The sequence below is a fragment of the Suncus etruscus genome, chromosome 11 (genome assembly GCF_024139225.1).
Source record: "Suncus etruscus isolate mSunEtr1 chromosome 11, mSunEtr1.pri.cur, whole genome shotgun sequence".
NCBI classification, from domain to species: domain Eukaryota; kingdom Metazoa; phylum Chordata; class Mammalia; order Eulipotyphla; family Soricidae; genus Suncus; species Suncus etruscus.
In genome coordinates this window covers 40,025,937-40,051,833 of record NC_064858.1, presented here as the reverse complement: position 1 = coordinate 40,051,833, position 25,897 = coordinate 40,025,937, and the positions used below count along the sequence as shown (strand labels likewise).

Sequence of the window (25,897 nt, the reverse complement as noted above, 5' to 3'; positions counted from 1 at the left end):
GCAACAAACAAACAAACAAACAAAACAAAATAACTTGAAGCACCAAATGCAAAGAGCAAGCCAGCATTCCTAGGGATCCACCCAAGAGCCAGGGCCATCTGTGTAGAGAATTAGAACCCTTTATCCAGAGGCCTAGGGCTCTGCTGTTCTGTGGCTCTTTATTGTCACCCCCTCCCATCACTACTTCCATAGACTGCTTTGTCCTTCAAAAGCTTGACTTAGTAGCTCTGTCCCCAGGAGGGCATGATCAGCAGGTACCATCTGTGAGGACCTGTCTCTGAAGGAGTCAGGGCAGACGTGGATGCACCCCCCCCCCCCGCCTCCCCCTCTCATTGCCGTGGCAACAGCTTCTGGACTTGCTCTGTGCCAGTCTCAGAGGTGAAGTAGCTAGAAGAGCTAGCATGACTCAGGGGGTCCTGGCTGGGGCAAACAGGGAGTGACTCACCGGATGTGAGGGACAGGTAAGGAGCTGGTCATGTGCAATAGCCTTTCTCTCAAAGTCTTACATCCTGCAAATCTGTGAGTCCTTAAGTGCAGGGATCTGCTCTCAGGTGCTCACTCCCTTGGGGCCTCCTGCTGCAGGAATGAGGCTCCAGGAAATGGGGGTGGGGGTGTCCAAGGAGTGCCACAGGGTGGACAGCCACAGTTCACAGCGACTTTCAAAGGCTTGGGAAGTCACATTTGGTACTGCAGACATTTTTATGAGTAAGATAGAAGAGAAGTCAATGTTTTTTTAATGTTTTTTGGAGTGCACTGTACACAATCAGGATCAGTATGACACATTATGAAATGCTTTATCCAGGGAGAACATGAGAAATGTGTGTGCTAGTGTTGGTGGCAGATGGACTGGGCTGATAAGAAATACAATCTTACACTGAGTCAGAATCAGACTGTTGGGAAAACAGTCGCAGAGAAATTTCCGACTCATACTAGCTCCATTGCCAGTTAATAGGAACATTAGGAGAAAACAGGCAATAGCACTGCATCCACTCACGTATTATTCATTCAGAAACATCATGCTTTGTTTTGTTTTTTCGTTTGGGAAGAATCATACCTAATGGTATTTCTGGACTACATCTGATTCTGTGTTCAGGAGTCACTCCTAGCAGAGCGTGGGGTGGTGGATACATAGTACTAGAGATCCATCCTGAACCTCATGCATGTAAAGCTTGTGCTCAACCCACTGAACCATGTGTGCTCCTCCCCCAAAAGATTTTTATCTTTGCCTTCTCATGTGTGGACCAGGTAGGTGGAAAGATGCAAACTTCAGGATCTGCCCCTCTTCCCCACTACCAATGAAGTGACTGACTGACAGGAAGTCACTGCCTCACTCAAGGGGGGGTCATTGGTTTGCTGAACCTTCATAGTTGAAACTGAGTGAAGAATAGACTTGAACTACTGGCCTTATCCTTTTGTTTCTCTTCACTGCCAGGAATTTAAATAATTCATATATATATATATATACACCTACACCTATATATATATATATATATATATATATACACCTACACCTATATATAGATATATAGGTGGATTGGGCCACACTCAGCAGTGTTCAGGGCTTACTTATGACTCTGTGTGATAATGGGAATTGAACCGGGGTAAACTGCATGCAAGGTAAATGCCTTAACCCCATAGTATCTATCCAGTCCAGCGTATATGTTAAAACTGATTTCTTGTTCTGATTACTTGTGGCCTTGGTAGTCTTGTCTCTTCAGCAGAAAGACTCCTCCTCATTCACCTTCCAGTAGTTAGTTGATGGACAGACCACTCATTCCCCAATGGTCTTCATCCTCATCCTCTCTCCTCTACAGTTGTGTGAGTGGCCAGAAACCCTTTTTGCTTAGACCTAGAGTCTGGGTCTCCTATCCCTCTTTGTCTCCTCAGCCCTGTGCCCAGAACTCTGCCTGCCTTGCCCTCTGCCACACAGATGGCCCCTTCGTGGCTCTGTTGAGTGAACTCCAGCACTGTGCTGAGTATCCACTACCCCATTAAAAGGGTACACCAAAATCGAATGTGTCATTTCAGGGGCCATGTCAAGCTGTTGGCTGGTTCTGGACCTGCTGTCTGAGTCTGTCCCCTTCCCACCCTCTGATTAATGAGAATGAGTTTTTCTAGTGATGCTAGCAGCTCAAGAGAGAAGTTGGGGCCAGAGACATAGTACAGTTGGTAGGCCACTTGCTTTATATGCAGCTGATCTGGGTTCAATTCCCAACATTTCATATGGTACCCCCACTCCAGCACCACCAGGAATGATCACTGAGCACTACTCCAAATCCTTCCCAAAAAGGAGAAAGCTAGTTCAAGGTGACTGCTCATGAGCCTTTCAGTCCATGGTACTCATGATATCAAGAATCTACCTTTGACCTGAGCAAGTGAAGAAGGGAGGAGGCCTGGTTTAGTCTGTTCTGGAGCTGGGGGTGTGGTGCTAGAGTGCAAATGTGCATTGTGGGTATAGGTGCAGCTCACAGTGCTCACACATGGTTCACAGAAAGGGAAAGAAATTTGGGGGTCCAATCTCTCACCTCTCCCAATAAAAGCCTGCCTGTACTGTGACTATTTCACCATCCAGAGTTAAGTCTGTTGTGTAAAGAGCAGGATCCCTAAAAAAAAAAAAAAAAAAAAAAAAAAAAAAGAGCAGGATCCCTGAAGGGTACCTTGAGAACTTTGACTTGGAGGACACCATGACCTAAGGGAGACAAGATGCTGTGATCAAGGGCTTTTTGTGGGGGCAGCATCACTGCCAAACCTAAGGAAAAGGCTTCCTTCTGTGCCTTTTGGAAATGTGAGAGTATCCACAAATGTGTGGGCTAGAGAACCCCAGGAAATATGTATGTGTGTATATACATATGTATTAGAGAGAGGGAGGGGGAGGAGGAAGAAAGAGAAGAGGAAAGAGAGAGAGAGAGAGAGAGAGAGAGAGAGAGAGAGAGAGAGAGAGAGAGAGAGAGAGAGAGAGAGAGAGAGAGAGAGAGAGAGAGAGGCCAGATAGGCCAGATAGGCCCCAAGGATACTCTAATCCAAGAGTCACTCTGGAGGACCATGGCCTGGTAGTTTGGTGCCCATGTCCCAAGGTGGTTTGATCTATTTGGTTTCCTCTGTGGGTGAACTGAGAAGTCATATCCTGTCTCCTTTTCTCCTCTGTCCCCTCACCACTGCAGGGGTGCTATGCCTGCCTGACAGCCTGAACTTGCACCGGGACCCTCAGCGGGTGAACAAGCCAGGAGAGCCAACCCTGTTCAGCCAGTCGGAGTTGAGGACCATCGAGCAGTCACTGCTGGCCACACGTGTGGGCAGCATCGCTGAGCTGAGTGAGTGGCGGGCCACTGCACATGGGCACTGGGATGCAGGGGCAGGGGGCGGCAGCATTCCTATTCCTTGAGGCTCTGTTTCCTTTTCCATAAAAGAGAGATAGTTGTGGTGTCTGGCTAGAACTTATTGGGGTAATTTGATGGGTCATACCAATAAAGAAGGCAGCCTCAGTGTCTCAGTGTGGACTTTAAATGGGGGGTGGGTACTGTGGGGGTGGGTTTACAACAGGATAGTCATGAAGATAAGAATCAATGTATCTGCTCTTTTCTGAAGCCTCCCTGTTCTTCTTTGCCCCCCAAATCTTCCATAGGGCTTCCACCCCTCTCCCCCATTCCTCAGATTCCTTCCACTCTCACCCACTAAGCTCCTGTCATACTGACTTGCCATCTTCAGCATAGCAGATGGATCCTAGAGCCTTTGTACTTTCTCCTTCCTCTTCTTAGGCCTCTTCCTCCAGACATCTACACAGTTCGCTCCCACATGCCTCACCCAGCTCCCTGTCAGCCTCACCCAAATGTTACCTCCTCCAGGATACTTACCTTGACCACCCCCCACCAACCTGGGACCAGATGCCTTCACTACTTTTCTTTCTCTTCATCAGTTATTCTATGACATAGTCTTAATCTGTGGGAATCTCTTAAGTACTGCTCAGAGGGTGCAGGGGACATTCCTAGTAATGTTCAGCTAACTGGGCTGTGGTTCAGTCATGCTTAGACCCTAGGTAATGCTGGGGAGTTGGGACATGCAGAGCTTGAAGTAGAGATCCTACATAGATAGGCCAGGCATGTACTCAGGCATTTTGAGCATGCCTTCAGACTTTGAATACAATTTAAATAATTTACAGTTTCTTATTGAAAGTGAGTAGTTCAGTGGCTTTTAGTATATTTTCCCAAGCGGTATAACCATAACCACAATCCATTTTTAAATGCTTTTATCACCCCAAAACCTAATAGACATTAACTATTGTCCTCCTGCCTCTGTTCCTTCATTGCATTTGAATATCTCTTAAGTATTTGTTTAAAATTCTCTCTCTTGGGACCACAGACCTAGTACAGGAGTTAAGGCATATGCTGGGCATGTGACTGATTCTGGTTCAATCCTCAGAATTTTGTGGTCCCCTAAATATAGTTGAGTATGGCCCTAGAGGACCTAATTGCTGTAGGCGGCTTCTGTCCTACAGCCATCAGTGAGATTTCGGTGAATCCACTTTAGGGAGAGTGGGTTGCACAGATGGCAAAATATGAAATATGAAGTAATTAAGACCACACAAAATGCATTGTATGGGGACCCATGTCTATGAGATGAGAGACAAACTTTACTTTTCAGCTGATGACATTTTAAGCACATCTCTGGTGTGCAAGGTATTTTCAGGGAAACAAAGGGCAGAGGATCATTAGGAGGGACAACACAATGGTATCATGGTAACGGACCCTAGATTCTACATATCAAATAACTACTCGATGTAGGTGAGAAAGAGCCCTGCTAGAGGTAAGGGGAAACATGAGACGAAGGTGTTCTGGTTTGCAAGAAGTTCAAAGCCTCCGGAAAGTAGAATTTAAGAAAGGCAGAAGCTATTGTTAGCACCATGAAGCTGAAAGCAGGAAAAAGCAAGTTGCTGGAACTGGCTTGGCTCAATATTTGAGTTGCAAATATACTAGGCAGTGGGGAATTTAATAGTCTTGGTGCTGAAAATTTCTATAAGATTGCAGGATAACTGAGGCTGAATATCTGTAGTTTAGCAATAGAGGCAAAGCCAAATAAATAAAAGTAAAGAGATATATTATGTCACAGCCATGTCAGAAATATAGCCAGAAATCCACGCAGGGGTTATGATTGACTTCCACCGATGGGCCTTCTGGCTGAATGATTTCTTGGGGAAAATTAGGCACTTCACCAGGAAAGCCGAAAGATACATCTGAAGTGTACTTTCCCTTATAGTGGAGACATACATGTTACGTGCAGTGACACCTAATCAAATATGCATCTGTGAGCTGGGTTGGCTGAGAATTGCTAGAAGGGGAGATGGATCTCCTCAGCATCATTTGGGAGACTCAAAGAAAAAAAAATTCTCTCCAGCAAGAATAGATTCTTCCTGAGAGTAGAGATATTTTTGTTTGTTTTGTTTCTGATTTTTTGTCACACACAGCAGTGCTCAAGGGTTACTCCTGGCTCTGCACTCAGAAGTAATTTCTGTCAAGGTTGGGCAACTATATGGGATGCTGGGTATTGAACCAGGTAGGTCACATGCAAGGCAAATGCCCTACCTGTTGTGCTATCACTCTAGTCCCTTGTTTTGTTTGTTGATGTGAACAAAACTAGCTTCTTCCTGGTGATATTCCAACCAGAAATAGAGAAGAGAGAGAGAAAGAGAAGGTAGGGAAAGGAGTAGAATAAGTGATGGGGGAGAGACAGGAAGCTTGAGAGAGTCATTAGCAAGAAGGTTGGGGTGTCCCAAGCTTGAGCAGTGATTTGTCTTAGCTTAATATCCCCAAGTTCAGGTCTCTGCTCCCTGAGCTTGACCAATCAGAAGAGAATTAACCCATACTGATTTATGATCCAATTGATTATGAAATGATTTAACTGTGAATTCAATCCTGATGGAACTGGAGCACCCATCTCAGAAATGTGAAATCATGGCAAAGTAGAAGCTTATGTGAAACTATAGAAAATCCTGAACTTGATGGACCAGTGCAATAGTACAGTGGATAGAGCACTTGCCTTACATATTGCTAACTCAGGTCCAATCTCTGGCATCTCTTATAGTCTCCTGAGCCTACTAGAAATAATTCCTATGTGCAGAGCAAGGAGTATGCTCTGACCACTGCTAGGCATGGCCCCAAAACAAAAAGGATTCAGGATTAAGAAGTCAGTTTGTTTATATTTGTCTTATTGGAATGGGGAGACGCCTAGTATACTTAGGGTTTTTCCCTGGCTCCGCACTCCAGGAGATTCTGGAGAGGTAGGGGACCATATGAGATGTCAGGGATTGAAATTCATGGTAGTCATGTGCAAGATAACTGTCTTACCTGCTGAACTCTTGTTCCAGCTCCAATTTGTGCCTTTCTCAGGGGAATTTCCTGATACCCCTCCTGTCCAGGGCGTGACAGGCACCTGTGGGGGAAGATAGGAGTCAAAGCTGATCCAAGCCTTAGAGTGATCGTTGTGCTTTCTCAATGCCTGAGTCTGCAAATGATACTTTGTTCTTATCAAATTCAGCAGTCAGTCCTGCCTCCCCTTACAAGGTCCCTCAGTGACTGTCCATTCATGGTCAGCTGTGCCATTGATCTAGAAAATTGGGATATATTGGACCATTCTGGCAATCAAGTAAAGCCTATGAATCCTGCCACAGAATATTGGGGGCCTCCTAAGCAATGTTAAGGGTTCCCTGGAGTCATTCATGGTAGTACTGGGGACAACTTGTCTGAATGGTTAGTGCTGCTTAGCCCTGAGGAGCCAGAAAATAAAGGACAACCATAGAGGTTACTGAGGCCACAAGAGTCACACCAGGCACTGCTCTGAGCTCTCAGGATCCTCCCAATCTGACAGTGCTTAGGAGGGTCAGGATCATATCGTCATCATCCCTCAACTATCTCCTGAACCCCTTAAGACTGTATTTTAAATACCTAAAACAAAGAACAGAGGTTTACAAAGGAAACCTATGAGACAAATTTTCAATTATGGTTGAGGATTATACGATGCGTGCTTGGCATGTGCACTGCTCAGGTTTCATCTCCGAGGAGTCCAAAATCCCAACAAGGAAAACTTTCCATCCAAATTGTTGTATAATCATTCCAGGCACATTAGAAGAAACAAGCCCTCACAGGAACTGGTAATGGCCCATTACTCTGAGGTAGCCATGAGTGGAACAGTATTTTGAAACAGCTGCAGCGACTGGGACGAAATCAGCATCTGCATGTTGGCAGCTCTGTGGACTTAGGAGTGACTCGCACTGCTGTCCTGGGAAGGCTTGCTTTAGGAAGAAATGCTGCAGCCTTTGAAGTTCTTTAAGTCTCCAAAACCCTCTCACGCCATTGGGGACAGTAGGGTCACAAGGCTGGATCAGGTGTATGGACAGAGCCAAGAGCCCCTCACAGAGCACTCTCCATATTGTCAGATTTGTCCGAGGAACTTAAGGCTGCCGAGCTCTCACACCAGGTGAGGGACCCTGTTTTATTCTACCACTCTTGAAGGGAAGGATTTGCCACACACATCTGCCCTTTGCCTAGTATCTGCAGGTTCGCTGTGTTTAAGAAGGAGTGGTTCTGTGCATTCAGTCAAGGGTGCTCTGGGCTGAGAAATGCTGACTTTGCCCCAAAGTATAGAAGCAAACAAATGAGTGCTGCTAATGCAGATGATTCCTGAGGTCATTGAACATTGAACCTGTGCATGATATCCCATGTCAGATAAGGTAGAGGTAACAGAAGTACCTTCTTTCTAGGGCTGACTGAAATTTAGGCTGGCTCACACTGGAGGGCTGAAGCAATAGAACCTTACATCTACCCTGTGTCCTTAGGGCTATTCTTCATATTCAGAGGGGTCTCTGCCAATGTGAACTCTCGGATTTTCTGTCTTTCCAGCAGAGGGAAAATAAAGAAGGGGAATGGAGTATTTGTCCTTCCATTCCTGTTTGTCTTCTCTGACCTATAGCTATAGAGGATGGAAGTCAGAGCCTAGCCATGATCTTGTTGATAGCTCATACTAGTCTAAGCCACAGCTGATGCTGACTGAACAAGGGGACTAGGAGAGATCTGCAGGCCTGATTTCTGAGGATGCCCTTATAAACTCCATGGGAAAGGGGGCCCTAAGAGGGACACGTGACCACCACCATCCATGCCTATGAACATTAGCTGGCTTAGCACCTGGAAAATGAGATGGGTTATCAAAGTAAAAATTTATTTCACAATATTACACCAGGTGGCTACAAGACTCTAAAGATTCTGATTTAGTTCAGGGAGATAGGGATGCCAAAGTCCTAATGTCAGGTACTGGGACCACTAAAGAGACAGAAGGGACTTCAGGGGACAAGGAAGAGACAGTGTCATTCAGCATTGCTCTGAGTATAGCTATACTTTTCAGAGAGAACCTGCTGACAGACACCCACACCTGAATGCTTACCCCACCTCTAAACCCCACACAATGACATCCTTCTAGATCCCACAGCAGAGTGCAATGATCACTTCTTAGGAGAAGGGAAAATAGACTATGATCCAGATAAGAGTTTTTCCCTGGCTTCTCAAAGCTAAGGTCATCTGAAACCCTGAGTTCAGGACAACTTCAAAGCTTATAAGAATCAAGGATGTGACCCCAGAGCAAGGTAAAACTGATGGCAAAAATACCACCTTGGGCCTCCTGAGAAAGGCATTCGACTTTCCTGTAGCTTTGAGTCCACTTCTTTGTCCCTCACCAAGCACCTTATGGGGACCTCCTCCAAGCACATTATAGGGACCTCTTCTTGCAGGCTGTTCCTTCACTCTAAACCATGGCCTGTATCCTCATGACATCTCATTACAACTCAGGACTGGGGTCCTAGGAGATTGTAAAGAGGTTGGAATCTTATCTAGACATGTGTGACCTCAGTTAAATCCCTGGTACCATGTGAGCCCTTGGGTATCCCTGGATGTAGCCCTGAAGGCCTCTGAGTACTATGGGGTGGTCCTGGAGACTTCCAGCATCAAAAGCTTGAACTACAGAACATCCTGATCCTCACACAGGCCAAACTTCCCTGGTGACCAAGGATCACAGAGTGAGACCCAGGGCTTCTTGGCAAATGCTTAGGATCCACCCACACCTCCCCCAAAAAATCAATACATAAACAAAATAAAATAGAATTCAGGTCTGGTGAAGGGGAGGTTGTTCAGTGGTAGAGCACATACCTGACATATGCAGGGCCCTGAATTTGATGCTCAGCACTCTTTCCAAGCAACACACGTGGTTTTGGCTGACCCTAGCATAGCCAGGTGGCCCTGGTGCTTTCCCCATTCCCGAACACCCATCCAGTGTGAGGCCCAGCTCTGCCATAGGTGTCCCCCTGTTGCAAGTCAGCCCCTGAAGAGGTTGACTGATGGAGGGATGGAGGATGAGGTCTTTCCCCTCCAGCTGGGAGCATGTGTCTGCCACCCTGTCCAGCTGATGGTTCTGAGGTGAAACGGCAAGTAAACAGCTCACAGACAGTCAGGCTTGTGGAAATATTAGCTTTATTCGGTGAACAAGACTGAAGTCCAAAGACTCAGCATAAGATCCAGCAAAAAGCCTCTCGTCTTCCACAGACCCTTGTTTTTATTTCCCAGAATCAGGTACCACCCAACGGTGGGATCAGATACCACTCAATGGTGGAAGCAGAATCAGGTACCACCCTAGGGTGGGGGCAGAATGCCAGGTCACACCCTAGGGTAGGGCACAATCACCGATCAGGGTAGGGTCGGTAACATAATAATCCCATAAAATGTTTACATACACAACAATTCCTCCGTTTGTTTAGGGTAGGGTCAGTAACATAATAATCCCCTAAAATATTTACATACACAACATCCCCCTATTTTGAAAGCTCTGTACTACGTGATCCTGCAGGACTCCAGAGCACTTACCTGTATCAAGTCTGTGATGATGTGGGGTAAAATACCTCTGCCATTTTGGAGCACCGAGTATGCACTTTCTGCTTGAACACATGGACGTGGTGCTGCAATTTTTGTTAATTAAATCACAGTTCAAGGGTGAGCCACTCTACCTGCATCAGAGTTTTAAATAACACTAATGAAGTTCTGTTGCACAGATCTGCCTGCTTGGGAAGGAGAATTGACCAGTGAAAACCACTCAGCTAGCTCCATGGCTGAGTGTCCCAATTCAGACTCCACTGTCTTGTCCCTGCAGGCTGGCTCATTACCTATTTCACCTGGCCTGCTGAGGACCTAGCACAATGCCCTCAGGTGGAGTAAATGACTATTTGGGAAATAGCAAATGCTAATGTGGGGATAATGATGAAGATGACAGAGAGGGTGGTGAGGTGATGATGAAGAAGAAATAGTACTGGTTATTTTCAAGACATTTAGCACATCCCCAGTTCTGTTCCAAGTGCTTTAAATTAAAGGTCCTCAATCACTGGCTCATGTGGAATATGAAAAGACCAAAAACTTTGGCCTGCCACTTTGATTATAACTGTCAGTCTGTGGACCTGTATCCAAGACCTATGCCAGTGCTCACGTGTCAAAAGTTGAAGAGCTCTGCTGTAAGGGACAGATCTGCAATCGCTTCATTAATCCTATTAGGCCAGTGCTCTTAGTCTCTGCATCCTGCACATGCAGACACCAGGGTTAGATTTTTCACTGTTTTATTGGTTCAACCCATACACTAAACCCATGAGATCACCACCCCATTCACAGAGAGGAAATAAGTTACCCTGGGGAAGAACCACCACAAGCAAAGCAGCGCTTCCCAACTTCCCTTCTAACTCCTCTCCCAGAAGAGGATGAATAAATGAGACAAGGACTCTGCCCCCTGGAGCGTCCAGGGAAGTTAACATGGCTGTATCTGAAACACAATCAAAGGAATAAAATACTTTGTTAGACTTTATTAGCAGAAAGTTATCAGCTCCAGCAAAGGGGGGAAATGAACTTTGGTTGAATGGTCCCAAAGGGCTCCCTGGAAGAAGTAGCATCTGACTATGTGCTTTCAGGTCTTTAGAGGTTGGGAAGAGGGAGAAAAGGGCACTGCAGTATGAGAGAACATGGGGATCTGGCATGGCACTGCAGCCACCCAAAGTCAAACACTTTTAGAGACACAACTCTCTTCCCTTCTTTGCCCAGTTTGAATTTTCTTGTTTTGAGAATTGCCTATAGGCACCTTCCAAATGAAAAGAGGAGCACCCCACAGCCTGAGCAGGGTGAAAGGTGAGAGAATGTCATCACCAACACAACGAGGTTATTTTTGAGATGACCCAGTGAGCAGAGGGCATCACTCAAACTTAAGAAGCAATAAAAAGCTGGACGCGGTGTTATCCAAGTCCCACCAAGCAGTGAAATCCTTGGTCAACATTTTGGTTATTTTTTTCCTGGTACTTATTCAGCACATAATAACATTTAGAAATTTTAATAACATAATCCCGATCACACGATGTAATTTTGAATTTCATTTTTTCCCACTTACCAATTTCAGCAAGAAGGTGGTTTTTTTTTTCTCTCTCCTTAAAAGTACAGCTCTGTGTAAACATTTTTAATGATCACATGAGTTGATTATTTTATCCTACAGCGGCACCAGAGCTTACTGAACTGTGCTCTTATTTTTAAACATTTGTTTCTTTGTCAAATTCTGGATGCTGTGAATAAGATTTGGGTGTAAAACCCTTATGCAGAAGTCTTTGCTGTTTTTGGGATTCTGGTACTGGGAAGGATTCCCAGAAAGGGAATTACTGAATCCAGGGTAAGGCACATTCATTAACACCTTGGCCATCTCATGACATTTTGCATCCTGGATGACTGAAGAGCCAGCAGGCTACAGGGGGGCATCTGTGAAAGAAAGCTCAGCTCTAGGGCTGTAGAGCAAAAGGATCAGTCAGACCCAGGTTGGGTCTGCCCCTTACTAACCTTTTGGCCTTGGCTATCAGCTTCTTGAACAAATAGGATTTACTCTCTCAGTATTAGAGACTTTGGGAGGCAGGGACTCCATTCTTTGTTGTGGGGGTTACCCCATGCATCTGTAAACTGATTAGCATCAGATGCACTGCCCTGCATTCCCAAAATTCAATTGCTGCCCTGTGGATGAGCAAGCATGCTGCAGACATTACCTCATGGCCCCTGGCAGGCAAAGCCACCCTGGCTGGGAATCTCTGTTGTAAACTAAAATAAGGGGGCACACGAGGGCCAGAGAGATAATACAATGGGTATGGCACTTGCTTTGCACCTAGCTGACTCAGATTCCATCTCAGAGAGTCTCCTGAGCCTGCCAGGAATGATCCCTGAATTCTGAGCCAGGAGTAAGTCCTGAGCACCACTGAATGTGGCTGAAAAAAAAAAAAACAACAACAACAAACAAACATAAATAATGGGCACATCACCTCTGGGTAAGAGAGTGTTTGATATACTGGGCCCTGTGTCGGTACCATCATTTATGATGGTGACCACTGACACTCCCTCAACTGTGCTGTCCCTACAGTAAATACACCTCAGGCTTCACACTCAGCTTGAGGACACTTTGGTTCTTGGATTCTTCTGCTGAGTATTCAGCTACATCCCTGCCCACTGCTCCCAGAGATATAGAGGGGGACCATGTAGAAGATTTGCTCCCCCCAGCCCCTTCATCCCTGCCCCTTGCTGTTGACCACAGCTTGGGGAGTCTTCCAGCTGTTACTCTGGAGGTATAGACCCTGTCCCCGAAGTGCAAACTCTGGGGCTATGGAAGACTTTTTGAGACCTCACCTCCTCGAGAATAGCCAAGTAGGGTGGCTTCTCCTGCAGATCCACTTTACAGATGAGGAAAATGAAGTGTGGGAGTCAGGTGATGAACATGGCAGCTTCCGGGGAGGGCCACTTTGTGCCTTCTCTGGCTTCCCGAGAACATACATGGATCCTTAGGCTGTACCTGGGCCATCGACCACATCCAAGGGTCCCAATCCAGTGCCAGCCTGCAGCTTCCCATCCTTCCCCTCACCTGCCTCTTGGCAGGTCCTGCTCTACCCACCCAAGGACACAGCTACCACAGTGGGGTTGTAGCTGAGCTGTCCTACACAGTCTGAAGCCTCAAAGCTGTGGTTTCTTGATATTCTGGCCCTGTAACCACCATGGGACAGGGACTCCCTCCCACCAGCCACCGAGTGGAGGTGGTTTAGCTGCTAAGTATGTGCTTAAAAACCAATAGTAGCAGATGAAGCCCCATTCTTTCCTTAAGGTCAACATGATTTCAGCCCATTATTTGTCATCTGTGTTGCACACCTCAATTTTTGTAAAATGAGTCTGCAGGAGGAGCTGCCCCAATGAGCTGAGCAGTGCTGAAGGAACCGGGGGATACCTTACTGTCTCCGAGTTCACCTGTGCCAGCAGTGCCAGACATGGGCTGCTGTAACCACTATCTTTGTTATCCTTCCCCAACCTACCATGGTCCTGAGCTGGGCTGTCACTTCCTGAAACAGCTTGCAGGAAGAAATTCCTTCAGCTCTGCCAGGCGCTGCTGGAGGTATGATCTGAGTCCAGGCTCTTGTAATTCTAGAATCATTGTCTGCAGCTTGTTGGTTATCTCTTCAGCCCCCATACTTTCCTAGAATCACTTGGTGTGTGAGCATCCTCTACCTCTCTGACCCCCATCTCCTGGCCCCATCCAAAGCCCTCTCCCCCCAAGTCACTGCTTTACTTCACATCAACTGGTTGAAACATTTGTCACCTCTAGGCATCTGAAAGTGCCTGAACCCTCCTATTTCATTACAGGGACTATCCCATCACAGGGATCAGAACCACTGGTCTCCAAACATGGACCTTCTGCTTTGCACTGTGGGGGTCAGGATTGGAAGTGAGGTGGAGCACTGCAGAGAATAACTAACAGTGGTCTTGAAATGATGCTTTTTTAGGGAGAGGTCTCGCCTGGCGGCACTCGGGGGTTACTCCTGGCTCTGCACTCAGAAATCGCTCCTGGCAGGCATGGGGGACCATATGGGATGCTGGGATTCAAACCACCATCTGTCCTGGGTCAGTTGCATGCAAGGCATGCCCTACCACTGTGCTATCTTTCAGGCCCAGAGTGATGCTTTTATCTGCTTATTTTCCACCATGAGTCACAACACTGCTGAGATAGATGTTTCAGGCATGTTGATACTCACGTCCAAAGTGCCCCGTCCCTCCATCTCTGCCTCAAGACCCCTCTGGCACTCCCCCACTCCCACTTAGTAGACTCAATTCTATAGACCGACTATGCATCTATCACCACTGACTATTGTTTGTGACATAACTAGTTTTCTGATCTGTTACATATGAGCTAGATCATTCAGGATTTGGCCTTCTCTTTTTGACTCACTTTGCTCAGCATGCCTTCTAGCTACGGCCCAGTTATAGGAGCTGCAGGATGTCATTTTTCTGTGTAGCCCGAGTAGTATTCCATTATGCTTAGAATGATTTTTTTTCAGCTCTATTTTTAATTCTACTTATTTAAGAAGAAAGACTCCATTTAACATAAAGAGTCCCTAATACTTCCAACTGCCATTTAATAACAAAAGAACGCGGGACCGGTATTCAGAACTAAATTAGTTTCTTTGTTTTGTTTTCATTGAATTAATTTTTATGGTGACCTATGAATATTCAATAAAACCAGCTTTCATGATCAGTAGAAGGAAAAATAACATTTCCTTTCTAGAATGGTGTGTTTTAAAAACAATGAGTCCATTAAAAAATTATACAGGATCTGAAGCCTAACTATAAAAAATTTTTGTAAATCACAATGGTTTCACTAAAAAAATTATGCAGGGAGTGGTGCCAGAGCAATTGCACAGTAGATTTGGGGGGTTACCTTGCACACTGCTGACCTGGATTAAATCCCCTTTGCTCCATATGTTCCCCTAAATACTGTCAGGAATGATTTCTGAGCACAGAGCCAGTAGTAATCCCTGAGCACTGCCAGGTATGGCTCAAAAAAAAAATAATATTAATAAAATTAGAAGTTTTTTTTTAAAAAGAAAGGAAGCAATTCAGGGAGAGCCAGAGAGCAAGCTCAAGGGGAGACCAGGTTGACTTCCTGGCCCCATATAGTCCCCAGATCACTGACTGCCAGATGGCACTGCAGAGCTGGGGATGCCCTTGACTATTATGTGATGAATGAAGGAAAACTTTTCTTCTCGGCTTGAGATGTGGCCTGAGGCCCAGGGACTGCCTCCTTAGTGTGGGGTTTCAGGGACAGACTGAGGCAGCCTTCAGCCCTGACATTGCCTTTGCCCACAGGTGACCTGGTATCCCGCGCCATGCTTCACCTGCAGCCCCTCCACGCCAAGCACCACGGCAATGGTACCCCCTTGCACAACAAGCAGGGGGCGCTCTACTGGGAGCCTGAGGCCCTCTACACCCTCTGCTACTTCATGCACTGCCCGCAGATGGAGTGGGACAACCCCAACGTGGAACCTTCGAAGGTCAACCTGCAGGTGGAAAGGTAAGACCAGCCTTTGTCCAAGATGGGGTCAGTCAGGCATTCCTGGGGGATGGGAGGAACAAGGTCGGTACTGCTGCCAGGTGGGAAAGGACACTGTGGGTCTGTGGATATTCTGAAGGGGTCCAGATAAAGCCTGTGCCCTACAAGATGGGTGAGCTTGGGGTCTTGGCAGTGTGGCTGTGGGGGGCTGGCTGTGTTTGGGATAAAATGGCCAGGTTAGCCGGCTCCTCCACCAAGCTTCAAAAGAAAATAATGACCGCTGGTACTTTCCAAGTATACGTCCTGGCTGATACCTTTGTGGCATTCTCAGAAGGAAGAAAGGAGGGCAGATTCTTCTTTCTGCAGGAACTACAGCAACCCAATGCCACAACCTCTGAAAGAAATAGCCTCGCTATTAACCTTATCAAATTTCCAAGCCACCAATTTTGTTTTAGGTCCATAAATCCTGGACTGACATCTATCAGTATCTTACAGTAGTGTTAGATATTTGATATTTTCAGATATATAGTTTCATATGTATGAAACAATAGATCTATATATATTTGATCAAATATATATATATGATTCAGATTTATAAATCCTGGACTGACAACTATCAATATTTTACAATAGGGTCAACCCAGTAGTATCACAGAAAATCTGATGGAGAGGTTACATAGAAATCTACCAACTTCATTGAGCCCAAACAGTAGCAAAGAAGGCACAACTAGAACTTAGACAGTGACTTTAGTATACCATGAAGAGATACAGAAATTACTATGAATTGACCCTTCTTGATCTAAATTTTGATATTTTCATTTGCCTTTGTGTTGTAATAAGCAATAAGAAATAAATTTATGCCTACCTGGAGTCAGGCGTGGTGGTGGGTGGGAGATTGGCAACACTGATGAAAGGAAGGCCACACTGGTTGTGGGATAGTTCTTTCAACATTTAATGAGTGAAATAGACTATATTATGAATGACTTGGTAAATCATAATGTTATAATAAAAATTAGGGGAAAAAAGGCCCAGGTCAGCAGAGAAGTGTGGTTAGGTAGTCACCTTGAAGACACTGGTAAGAGATGTACAGTTGTTTTACTTCATGCCTGTGCTAGGGGTTGGCGACTAAGCAGAACCATCAGCAGCTGCTCAGCCAGTAGTGGGGAGGGTAGGTGGTGGGTGGCTGTTGAGAAGGGAAATAGGAGCTGGGTGAGAAGCAAGGAACAGCTTACTGGGAAGGGACACTCCTTTCCATTCTTGGTGCCTCAGTCTCCCCACAGTATTTAGCTAAGCAATTTGCAGGTGCCCCATCCAGACAAGCCCAGTATTTTGTGCCGCTGCTTTGGACCTCTCAGAGCAGACTTCTGGGGCCTCCATTTCTCCAGTACTAGGCTCCCAGCTCCCACATGGGGTCTCACAAGCCTGTTTCATGTCACTAGGCAGCAGTGGACTGGCTAGTTATAGAGCTGTGAGCTGCAGGCTCTGCAGTGCAGACCATGGCATCCAGTCTAGACCCTTCCACCATGAAACCAGGGACCTTGGGAAAAGGGTCTTAAGGCTCTGTGCCTCAGTTTGCTCATCATCTTCTAAATAAGGGCTGCAAAGGCAACATCCTTCCTTTTTGGGGGTGCTGGAAGATTTCATGACCTACACAGGTCTCAGGAGGCAGTGACAGATCAAGGTGGCCTTTATTGTTTTATCTGTCAACATTGACTGATCTAGAATTGAATCCTGTCCTGAAATCTGAGCCATGGTTCTATGTAGTTTTAACATAACAGAGGCTGCTGTCACTACTGGGGTGCACAGGAGCTTTGCTGGGCTCCTGGACAAATCTTTGTCCCAGTTTCCAATTAAGGGATGGGAGGGAGCTAAGTCAGGCTGATGATTGATAAGTCCAGCCTGGAGTGAACCTAATCATATACCAGAGTCCTCTGTACTCTCCACTGCTACATCAGAGGGGACCCAAGGTATATGTCCATGAGCCAAACACCCTTCATCTAGAGAGGAGGTATTTTTCTCCATTCAAAAGCAGATCTCAGCCAGGTATCCCAAAACTTGCTTGCCACGAGTGTGGATGTGTAGAGTAGAGTGAGGGTTTACCTCAGCCTGTGGGTGTCTAACTCAGTTCTGACAGCAGCATGACCTGCCACTGTCTTCTCCACTGGTCCCTCATGTGGCCTCATCTGACTTCCTTTGTGTAGATGGCCCCTAGTCTAGAGGGGATGCTTGAATCGTCTCACCCCTCTAGGCATCCATGTTTCTGCTGTCAGAATGCACACATGGGGCTAGAGAAGTAGCACAGCAGATAAGGTACTTCCCTTGCATGCAGGTGACCCAGATTTGATCCCCAGGAGTCCATATATTTTCTTGAGTACCACTAGGAGTGATTCCTGAGCATAAAGCCAGGAGTAAGCCCTTCTGTGGCCCCAAAATAATAAATCAAAACAACAACAACAACAACAACAGCAACACACACACACACAAAAGAATCCACACATTCAGATTGATTCTTGCCCTGTGCTAGCAGGGTTCAGGGAACTATACTGGGTGGTGAGGATTGAACTTGAGTCAACCATATGCAAGGGAAGTGCCTTACCCACTATACTATGACTCCAGCCTCTGTTGTTTGTAACCATTTGTGTCCTGCCTGTCAGCTTCCTAAGGGCAGACACCACCACAATACTCTGATCCTGACATAAGGCTCAAAGCTCTGATCCAAGGTAAGGAGTAATATACATTTAGAGAACTAAAGAGTGAACACAGCCTTGCACCCCACAGCCTCTGGAGCATTTCAAAGCTAGTGTCTTCCCCTTCCCATTTTCTGCAGTGTTAAAAATGGAGATCAACTTTAAGCAGGCCACCTCTTTCAGAAAACGGGGTTCCTCCTTCATGGCTTGCTCTCCTCCCTCCTGCACCTGAGACCTCTTCTTTCTCGATTTCATCCTACCAAATGGATGCACTAGCACAGGAGGCCCAGGGCCTCATTTCCTCCTGCTTCCATGACTGTGTCTGACTTCTCAATGACTCCCAGTGTACGTTAAGCTTACTATTACGTGGCCAGGTCCTTCCATCTCCTTCTTTGAAGTCACTAGAGTGAAACTTCTTGATCTTTACCCTCTGGCACATTCCCTGCCCTGTCACCTGCTCAGTGTAGGTACTTGGCACCATTACACTCATGTGCTTTCTAGCTGGCCTATAGAATCTTACTTCAGACTTTTGTATGGGCTTGGAATTGTTCAAGTATAGGGAGACTCCCCCAGGGTTCTAAAATCTTTGGATGTACAGCTGACTGAAGAAACCAGGATGCAGGCTTGATTGGAGCCATTAAGCTCCTTTTATCCATTCTTCTTTGTTGAGTTTTCAGGGTGAGAACAAAACACAAAATGGAGCTTGTGGCCTAGGCCTGCTCACCTTGGGAAAGTGTCAACTGTGCCTTTGACCTTGGACCCTAGCTCTGAATCAGGGCTCTAAGACCTTCAGCTCATCCTGCCACCTCATTGAACCTCTTTCCCTCAATTGTCTAATAAGGATGAGCCAGCACAGTGGCACAGGTGTGAACCATGAATAGGATATTAGTACTAAAGCACAAGGGGTGCTTCTCACCTTCCCCCCACAAGCTATGTGATATTCTGTGTCAGGCTGCTAGACCCTGAGATGCTGGATTATTGTACCTACAGCAGCTGTGTGAGATTCCATCCTCTGTCCTGATGGAGTCAACACTGACCTGTCATCTTTGAACCTTCATAGGAAAGGCTGGGAGAAGAGAGGGCCTCTCATTTACCTCGTTCAAGAAGTTCCACCAACTCCATACATGTCGTACTTGCTCTATGTCGTGTCGTACCTGTATATTCCAAACATTTCACCACATGTTCCATATATGTTCCCTACATGGTCCATACATGTTTTACATGTTTCATACACATCCACACCAACTCCATACTTGTCTCTACATGCTCCACACACATTTCTAACAACTCATACATGTTCCCATAAACTCCTTACATGTTCTCAAATATCTCATACATGTTCTCACATGTTTCAAACATAATTCATATATATTTCCACTTGCTCCACACAAGTTGCAAAATAATCTGTGCTCTGCACACATTCCCAAATATTCCATACATCCTACATGACCTATATATGTTCTCACAAGCTCCATATATATTCTCACATACTCCCTACGTATCCTCACATGATCCACACACACTCCCATACACACCATGAACATTACATTACATTACACCATGAATATCCCCAAATACATTAGTTGCCACTACATTTACACATTTGTTAACTCCATGCATGTCACCACATACTCCATACACTTTACACCTTGAAAACTACAAACATAATTCCCAGAAGTGTCAAAATTCCAATTTGGGGTTCTCTTGTCTCTGTCTTTATCTCTTGCCCTTCATCTCCCTTCATCTCCCCTCTCTTCATTCTTTCTTCTCTTCTTCCTCCTCTCTCATCTGTCTATTTTTTCTCTCCACTCTATCCTTTTTGCTCCTCAAATCAAGCAACATTTTCTTGATTTTCCATCTCAATTCTGGCCAACTCCTGTCAAACCACAGTGCTTACATTGTTCCCAGTAGACTCACACTCCTTAGGATCAGGGCAAAGCAGAATGTTGTTTGCTTCCATGCATGTCTAGCAGGCTGGGAATTATTTGGCAGCTGAAATTTGTGCCTCCACTAGTCTGAACTATCTTGGCTGGGGGACTTGGATCGAGGCCTCCATGCCTGCCTCACTCTCATGAGAGCACCACTTGAAAGTTGCTGTGTTTGTTTTGAGCCATTTTTGTTTACACTGTAGGATCTAAAGGAAGCTCATTGCTAGTGTGAAATTTGTCACTGACATTTTGCTAGAACTTTGGGTCCTGTTGTTTCAGCTTCTTAAATCTCTTAGGTACCTGAGATATTTTTATTAAAATGAAAGCCCAAATACATTTTGTTAAATGTATGATAACATGACAGTTATTTTCTAAATACTAGTGGTGAATATAAGTACATTTTTTTTAATTCCAGTATCCATAGAAGTCTGCTGCTAGGGGTTATTTTTTTTTTTTGGTGGCAGTGAGGGGTTTAAGAGACCCAGAAGTCCCACAGGTGATTCAGGATTTCAGTGCAAGCACAAGAGAATATGATGTCACTCAAGCCTGGCAGTGCCAGCACTACCTAGGCCACCCTAGGGATGCTCAGAGGACTAGGTGCTGGAGACAAATTGGGTCAAGTACATGCTAGGCACATGCCCTATCTGCTGTACTATCTCCCAGTTTCAGGAGCCTAGGCTTTTAAATAGAAATATCTTAAGTTGACGATAAGACACCACCACCTTGCCTCTCTAGATCATTACTGGAAATATCAGTGATTCTTAGATGTGTTTGGTTATGGTTAGTTTCAGTACACTGTTTCCACAAAGGGAAAATAAATAAAATATTTTATTGGCTGAGGTCACTGCCTGAAAGGACAGTGATCAGCCTCACAGAGAAAGCTGGATAGAAAGATAGGCAAGGAGACCACTGCAGTCTCCTGCAGTATGAAGCCTGCAACCTCATTGAAAGGAAAGAAAAAATCAAACCACTGTTTGTACCTTAGTAATGGCAGCTGTCACCTCTTGTGCAAAAGGAGCAGCAAAGTGTCTGTAAGGTATAACCAGCTTATCACCAGCTATTTGGAAGAAGCTAGTGGAAAAAAAAAACACAAAAATAGTCTTCACCATGGAAGAACTGACACTGGAAGAAATTGACTCAATAAAGCAAACCTAATAGGTATTAGAAGTCAATAGCAATGAAATACAGCTTCTAAAATACCCTAGCAGAAGATCACTCAGGCACAATATTTCTTAACACTCTTTCATCTGAGCCATAATCAACAAATGATGTTCAGATATAAACATGAGGTTCCAAGGGACATGCTCAGGAAAATGAATTCCAACAGGCTACTACAACTCTTCTGATACATGCCCACCAAGGAGGCTTTCAAGATGCCACCTAGTAGACATATCTTTGTTACACACAGCCCTGTTCCAACTCTTAGTCACAAAAATTGTACCTATTATGAACACCTAAAGCAGAGAGAAATCTCATGGGAGACTCAGTGGACTGAGATAACCTTTTCTCTTCCTCAGGAAAATTTGGATTTAGGTTAATTTTCTAGATACTTTCTTTCTCAAAAACTGGTGAAAATTGCAGCATTGGCTGTGGTTCTAGGCCATATTGCTAATGGTTAGAATGAGTCCAAATAGGTAAAATCATATAGGCCCAATATACTATAAATAATTGATTTAAAATAAAAGACCACAGGGTCTTAAATGTGGCTCAAGTGATAAAGCACATGCCTTACACATGTGAAACCCTGGGTTTGATCTCAGTCTGCATAGTCTGAGCAGTGGCAAGTATGGCCCTAGTGGATAGCACCAATGGTCCTATCCTTCACAATAGTCTGCTTAAAAGATTGGGTTTTGTTGATACATATAAATGGCATTTCTCCTTGAAGGGACCTTGGAAATGAGATGTTAGTCATTACAAGAGATTTTGGGGTTCTTAAACTATAGAGTTCCCACAGCAACCCAAATGGATCTCATCTCCTTGCACCTAAGAGTCACCTGGAGGTAGAAAGCTATGCACAGTAGCAGTCTTCTGCTAAAAGGTACAACTCGTGGCCCTCTGGGGAGGCTGTATTCCTCAGGATTCCTGAGAATTAGACTACAGATACTCCTCGCTTAATGACCTACCTGCTCGCACTTACGACCATTTCTTCACCGTTATTTTATTTTATTTTAAATATCTTTTTTCCATCTTGTACACTCTACAGTACAATACTGTGGTTTTTGGTGCTTTAATGTACCTACTTTACTAACTTTATGTTCTGTAATACATTGCAGTACTGTGTGTTAATTACCAAACCTATGCAAATTAAAACAAGTGGAAGTTTTCATTTTGATCTTTCTCGTTATTTTACTTATTCAGGATACTGTATTGTCAAGTACTATGCATATACTGTACTACTGTATACGGTACATACAGTTCCTCACTTACCGACCAATTCGTTTAACAACCAAGTCATTGAAACGGAACTTGGTCGTTAAGTGAGGAGTATCTGTATTGAGAGGCACTTTAGAGATTTCTAATGATCAAGCTACTTCCAGTGGAGACTCATTCCCTGGAACAATGACCAAATTGCACCCCAAATTCAATAGGTAGAGAATTCAAAGTCATAGGGCTGGATAGACATTTGACAGATACTTCTAATGCTGGGCACTGATACCTCTAGCAGGCCTTCCATTCTATTGCCCTGAAATATAAAAGAAGGTCTCTGCCATTGTTATCAGCTCCACATCTCTCAAACTTCAGGCTCCAAGTTTGTACCTGAGCTGCAAAGGAATCTTGGAATGAAAATATCATGAACTACTAGCCTTGCACATAACTGACTTGGATACAGTCCCTGGTACCCCATATCGTTCCCCAAATACACCAGTAATAATCCAAAAACACAGAGCCAGGAGTAAACCCTGAGAACCAATAGGTGTGGCCCCAGAGCAAATAAAACAAAGATACATTGCATTCTATTTGTTTACTTTGGGGGGCGCTGAGGGGAGACCACACTTCGAAATGCTCAGGAGCTGCTTCCAGTTCCATGCTTGGAATTGCTCTTTGCAGTGCTCAAGCAACCATGTAATGCTGGAAAATTAAAGATTATGTGCTTCTGTGCCTTCATATATATGCTTTTTTCCTCTGTTCTGCTTCATTAGTACATCTTTCAAGATTTACTTTGGGTTCTACCTTCTCCAGAAAATTTTCTCTACTGACTTAGCCTGCACCAGCAATCCCAGACCTTGCTCTTTTTGTACAGTAAGTGCTCAGTGCATGCTTTTGAAGTTGAACAGACTTAGAGATGAAGCCTGCATGCTTTGGTTCCTGTCCCAGAGAGCCACATTGGTACTGTCAACCTGGGCAGTTCTCAGCTTGGCATCGCTACTCCAATTCACTTGATACCTCTATGCCTCTGTTTAATATGCTGCAAGTAGAAAATAACTCCCAGATAACAAATTAGCGACAAGTGTGTGCGGCAAAGGTGAGGCAGGATTTGACAGGTGACCTCCAGTGGGCATGCATCAGGGAAAAGCAGAAGCTCGCCAGCTGTGGGTCTGTTCAATTCCACCTTCTCTAGATGTACACAAGGATCATGAACAATCATTGGCCCAAAACAGGAATTATAATTTATTCCCTTAATTCAGACCGACATGCTCCTAGATCCTATAAGATATTTCAATCAGTGTTTTATCCTTGTCATCACTCTGCCTGTGTGCCTTTGCCTTTCTTTATTCCGTCTTCAGTGCTGGCAGGTGCTAGGCTCAGCTCTCGGTATTTCACAGATAGGAAACTATGATGCAGAAGGTTAAGTTAGTTGTCTATAGTGATGCTCCTGTTTTGGAGGATCAGAACCAGCAACTGAATACCTAGGCCTCTGGTTAAAGTGAGGAACTGGAGGGGGCCAATAAGACAGTGGGGGGTTTAGTCTGTGACTCACTTTGTGAATGATAGAGCTATAAAGGCCCAAAGATATTTCAAGGAAATCAATGACCTTTGGGTGAGCCCAGTTCACTCTGTGTGGTTCTATATGAGGAACTTGGCTTCTAGTTTGATTTCATCTTTCTGTCAACCTTAGGCAGGCAGAGGGCCTCCAGCCAAAGCTGGGACCAGGACATTTTCAGCAGTCACTTATGATGAAATATCATTTGAAAGCTGATTCAGTTATGTTGGGGACTTCACAGTAGGGTTATCATCTCTGGATCCTATTTACTTGGGAATCAGAATACTTAAATAACTATCTTGGTTCTGATCTTGGTTCTGACCCTGAATCTTAGTTTTCTTACCTAGAAAATAAGATCAGTCAGAATGAAGGTGTGAACCAGTGGTCAAGCCTATGACTTACATGCATAAGGCCCTAGGTTCAATCCTGGTACCACATATTATATAGATAATAATTATAATGAAGAATACTCTGCGCCAGCAGCTGAAATAGAGCTTTTCTGTGTTCATTCATAGAATGCACTAAAGTCCTGCCCTCAAGCTTCTTACATTTCATTCCACTATCCTCACTATCCTGGTGCCCATCACCTGGATGGTTATCTAGCAGTATATTTCAGAATTTGTGTACTTATCATTTGAGACCTGACTAAAATGCAGATTCTGGTCCAGAGAAATAGTACACCAGATAGGGCATTTGCCTTGCATGTGGCCAACCCAGGTTCAATTCCCAGCATTCATTATGGTCCTCCAGAGCGCTGCCAGGAGTGATTCCTGACTGCAGAGTTAGAAGTAATTCTTAAGCATCACCCAAAAATGCAGATTCTGGGGGAGCGCTAAGAGTCTTCATTTCCAAGAATCTCCTAGTTCCAGATGATAATTGCAGGTTCAAGAACCCCACTGTAAATAGCAAGGTATCACTGTGCACTTCACATTTATTTTCCCCAATTGACTCCCAGCCATATTTTTAACTTGCCTAAGGGGAAAGAAATATACTTTTTTATAGTAACGTTTTCTCTCTTTTTCTCTCTCTCTCTTTCTCTCTCATAGTTCTCAGCATCTATTACATGCCTAATAAATACTTCCCAAGTTTTGGGGGCTACATGGAACCTTGTGGGGCCTCGATTCCACTTCTGGAGGTGACGCGGGATCCCCTGCAAGTTGCTCAAATGAATAGGTCTCAGGCCAGTCACAGCCAGTCTACAGAACATACAGGTTTTGCAGCATAAACAGCTGAATAGAATGACCATCTGCTGCCTAACGAGGTGGCTCCCAGATAACAAATTAGCGACAAGTGTGTGCGGCAAAGGTGAGGCAAGATTTGACAGGTGACCTCCCGTGGGCATGAGAGCAGAAGCTCAACGGCTGTGGATCTGTTCAATTTCACCTTCTCTAGAGCTTGTCAAGCAACTCCTGCTGGGTCACTGGGGTGTTTTTTCCAGCCCAGTGGGAGAGATGAACCACAGGTGATCTGCTTGGCAGCCTCCTGACCAGAGTGTTGCTAACACACACACATCCCACCTGCACTTGTTCATCTCAGGATCAGGCACTCTGAACCAGCAAGTGGCTGCCCCAGAAATCAGCTCTCTTTCTCACATCAGCTCTGTTTCATGAGGGAACCATGCACACCTCACCTCTATGAAATGGAGACAGAGCAACTGGTGCTGTCTTGCCTGCCAGCTAACCTGTGGCTCTGTGGGGTCACTTTATATTGAAATGAGTTAGAATCCAATACAATTAAATCTTTGGAATGTTGACATGGTGCAAGGGGTGGAGCATATGGTCAAGGGCCTGTATTCCATGACTGTCACCTTGTTCCTCCTTCCTAGGCATCACCTGGGTGGCCTACATGTCCCATGAGCACTGCACTGTCAGCCCACCTGGCCAAGCCCAGCATCTCCAGTGGTGACTTTGAGGCACTACACCAGCCTAGATCCATGGGGTGTGAGCCCTCCTAAA

At 45.1% G+C, this 25,897-nt stretch overlaps 1 protein-coding gene across 2 annotated transcripts in view; it reads left to right on the top strand.

The window, feature by feature from the left end:
* ABTB3 (ankyrin repeat and BTB domain containing 3) overlaps positions 1-25,897 on the top strand; it is a 279,483-nt gene that overhangs the window by 149,376 nt on the left and 104,210 nt on the right. For both annotated transcript variants that reach the window (XM_049783110.1, XM_049783107.1), the window contains exons 2-3: positions 3,162-3,311; positions 15,222-15,426. In XM_049783110.1, the coding sequence (XP_049639067.1) occupies positions 3,162-3,311; positions 15,222-15,426 (355 nt within the window). The remainder of the gene's footprint in view (positions 1-3,161; positions 3,312-15,221; positions 15,427-25,897) is intronic.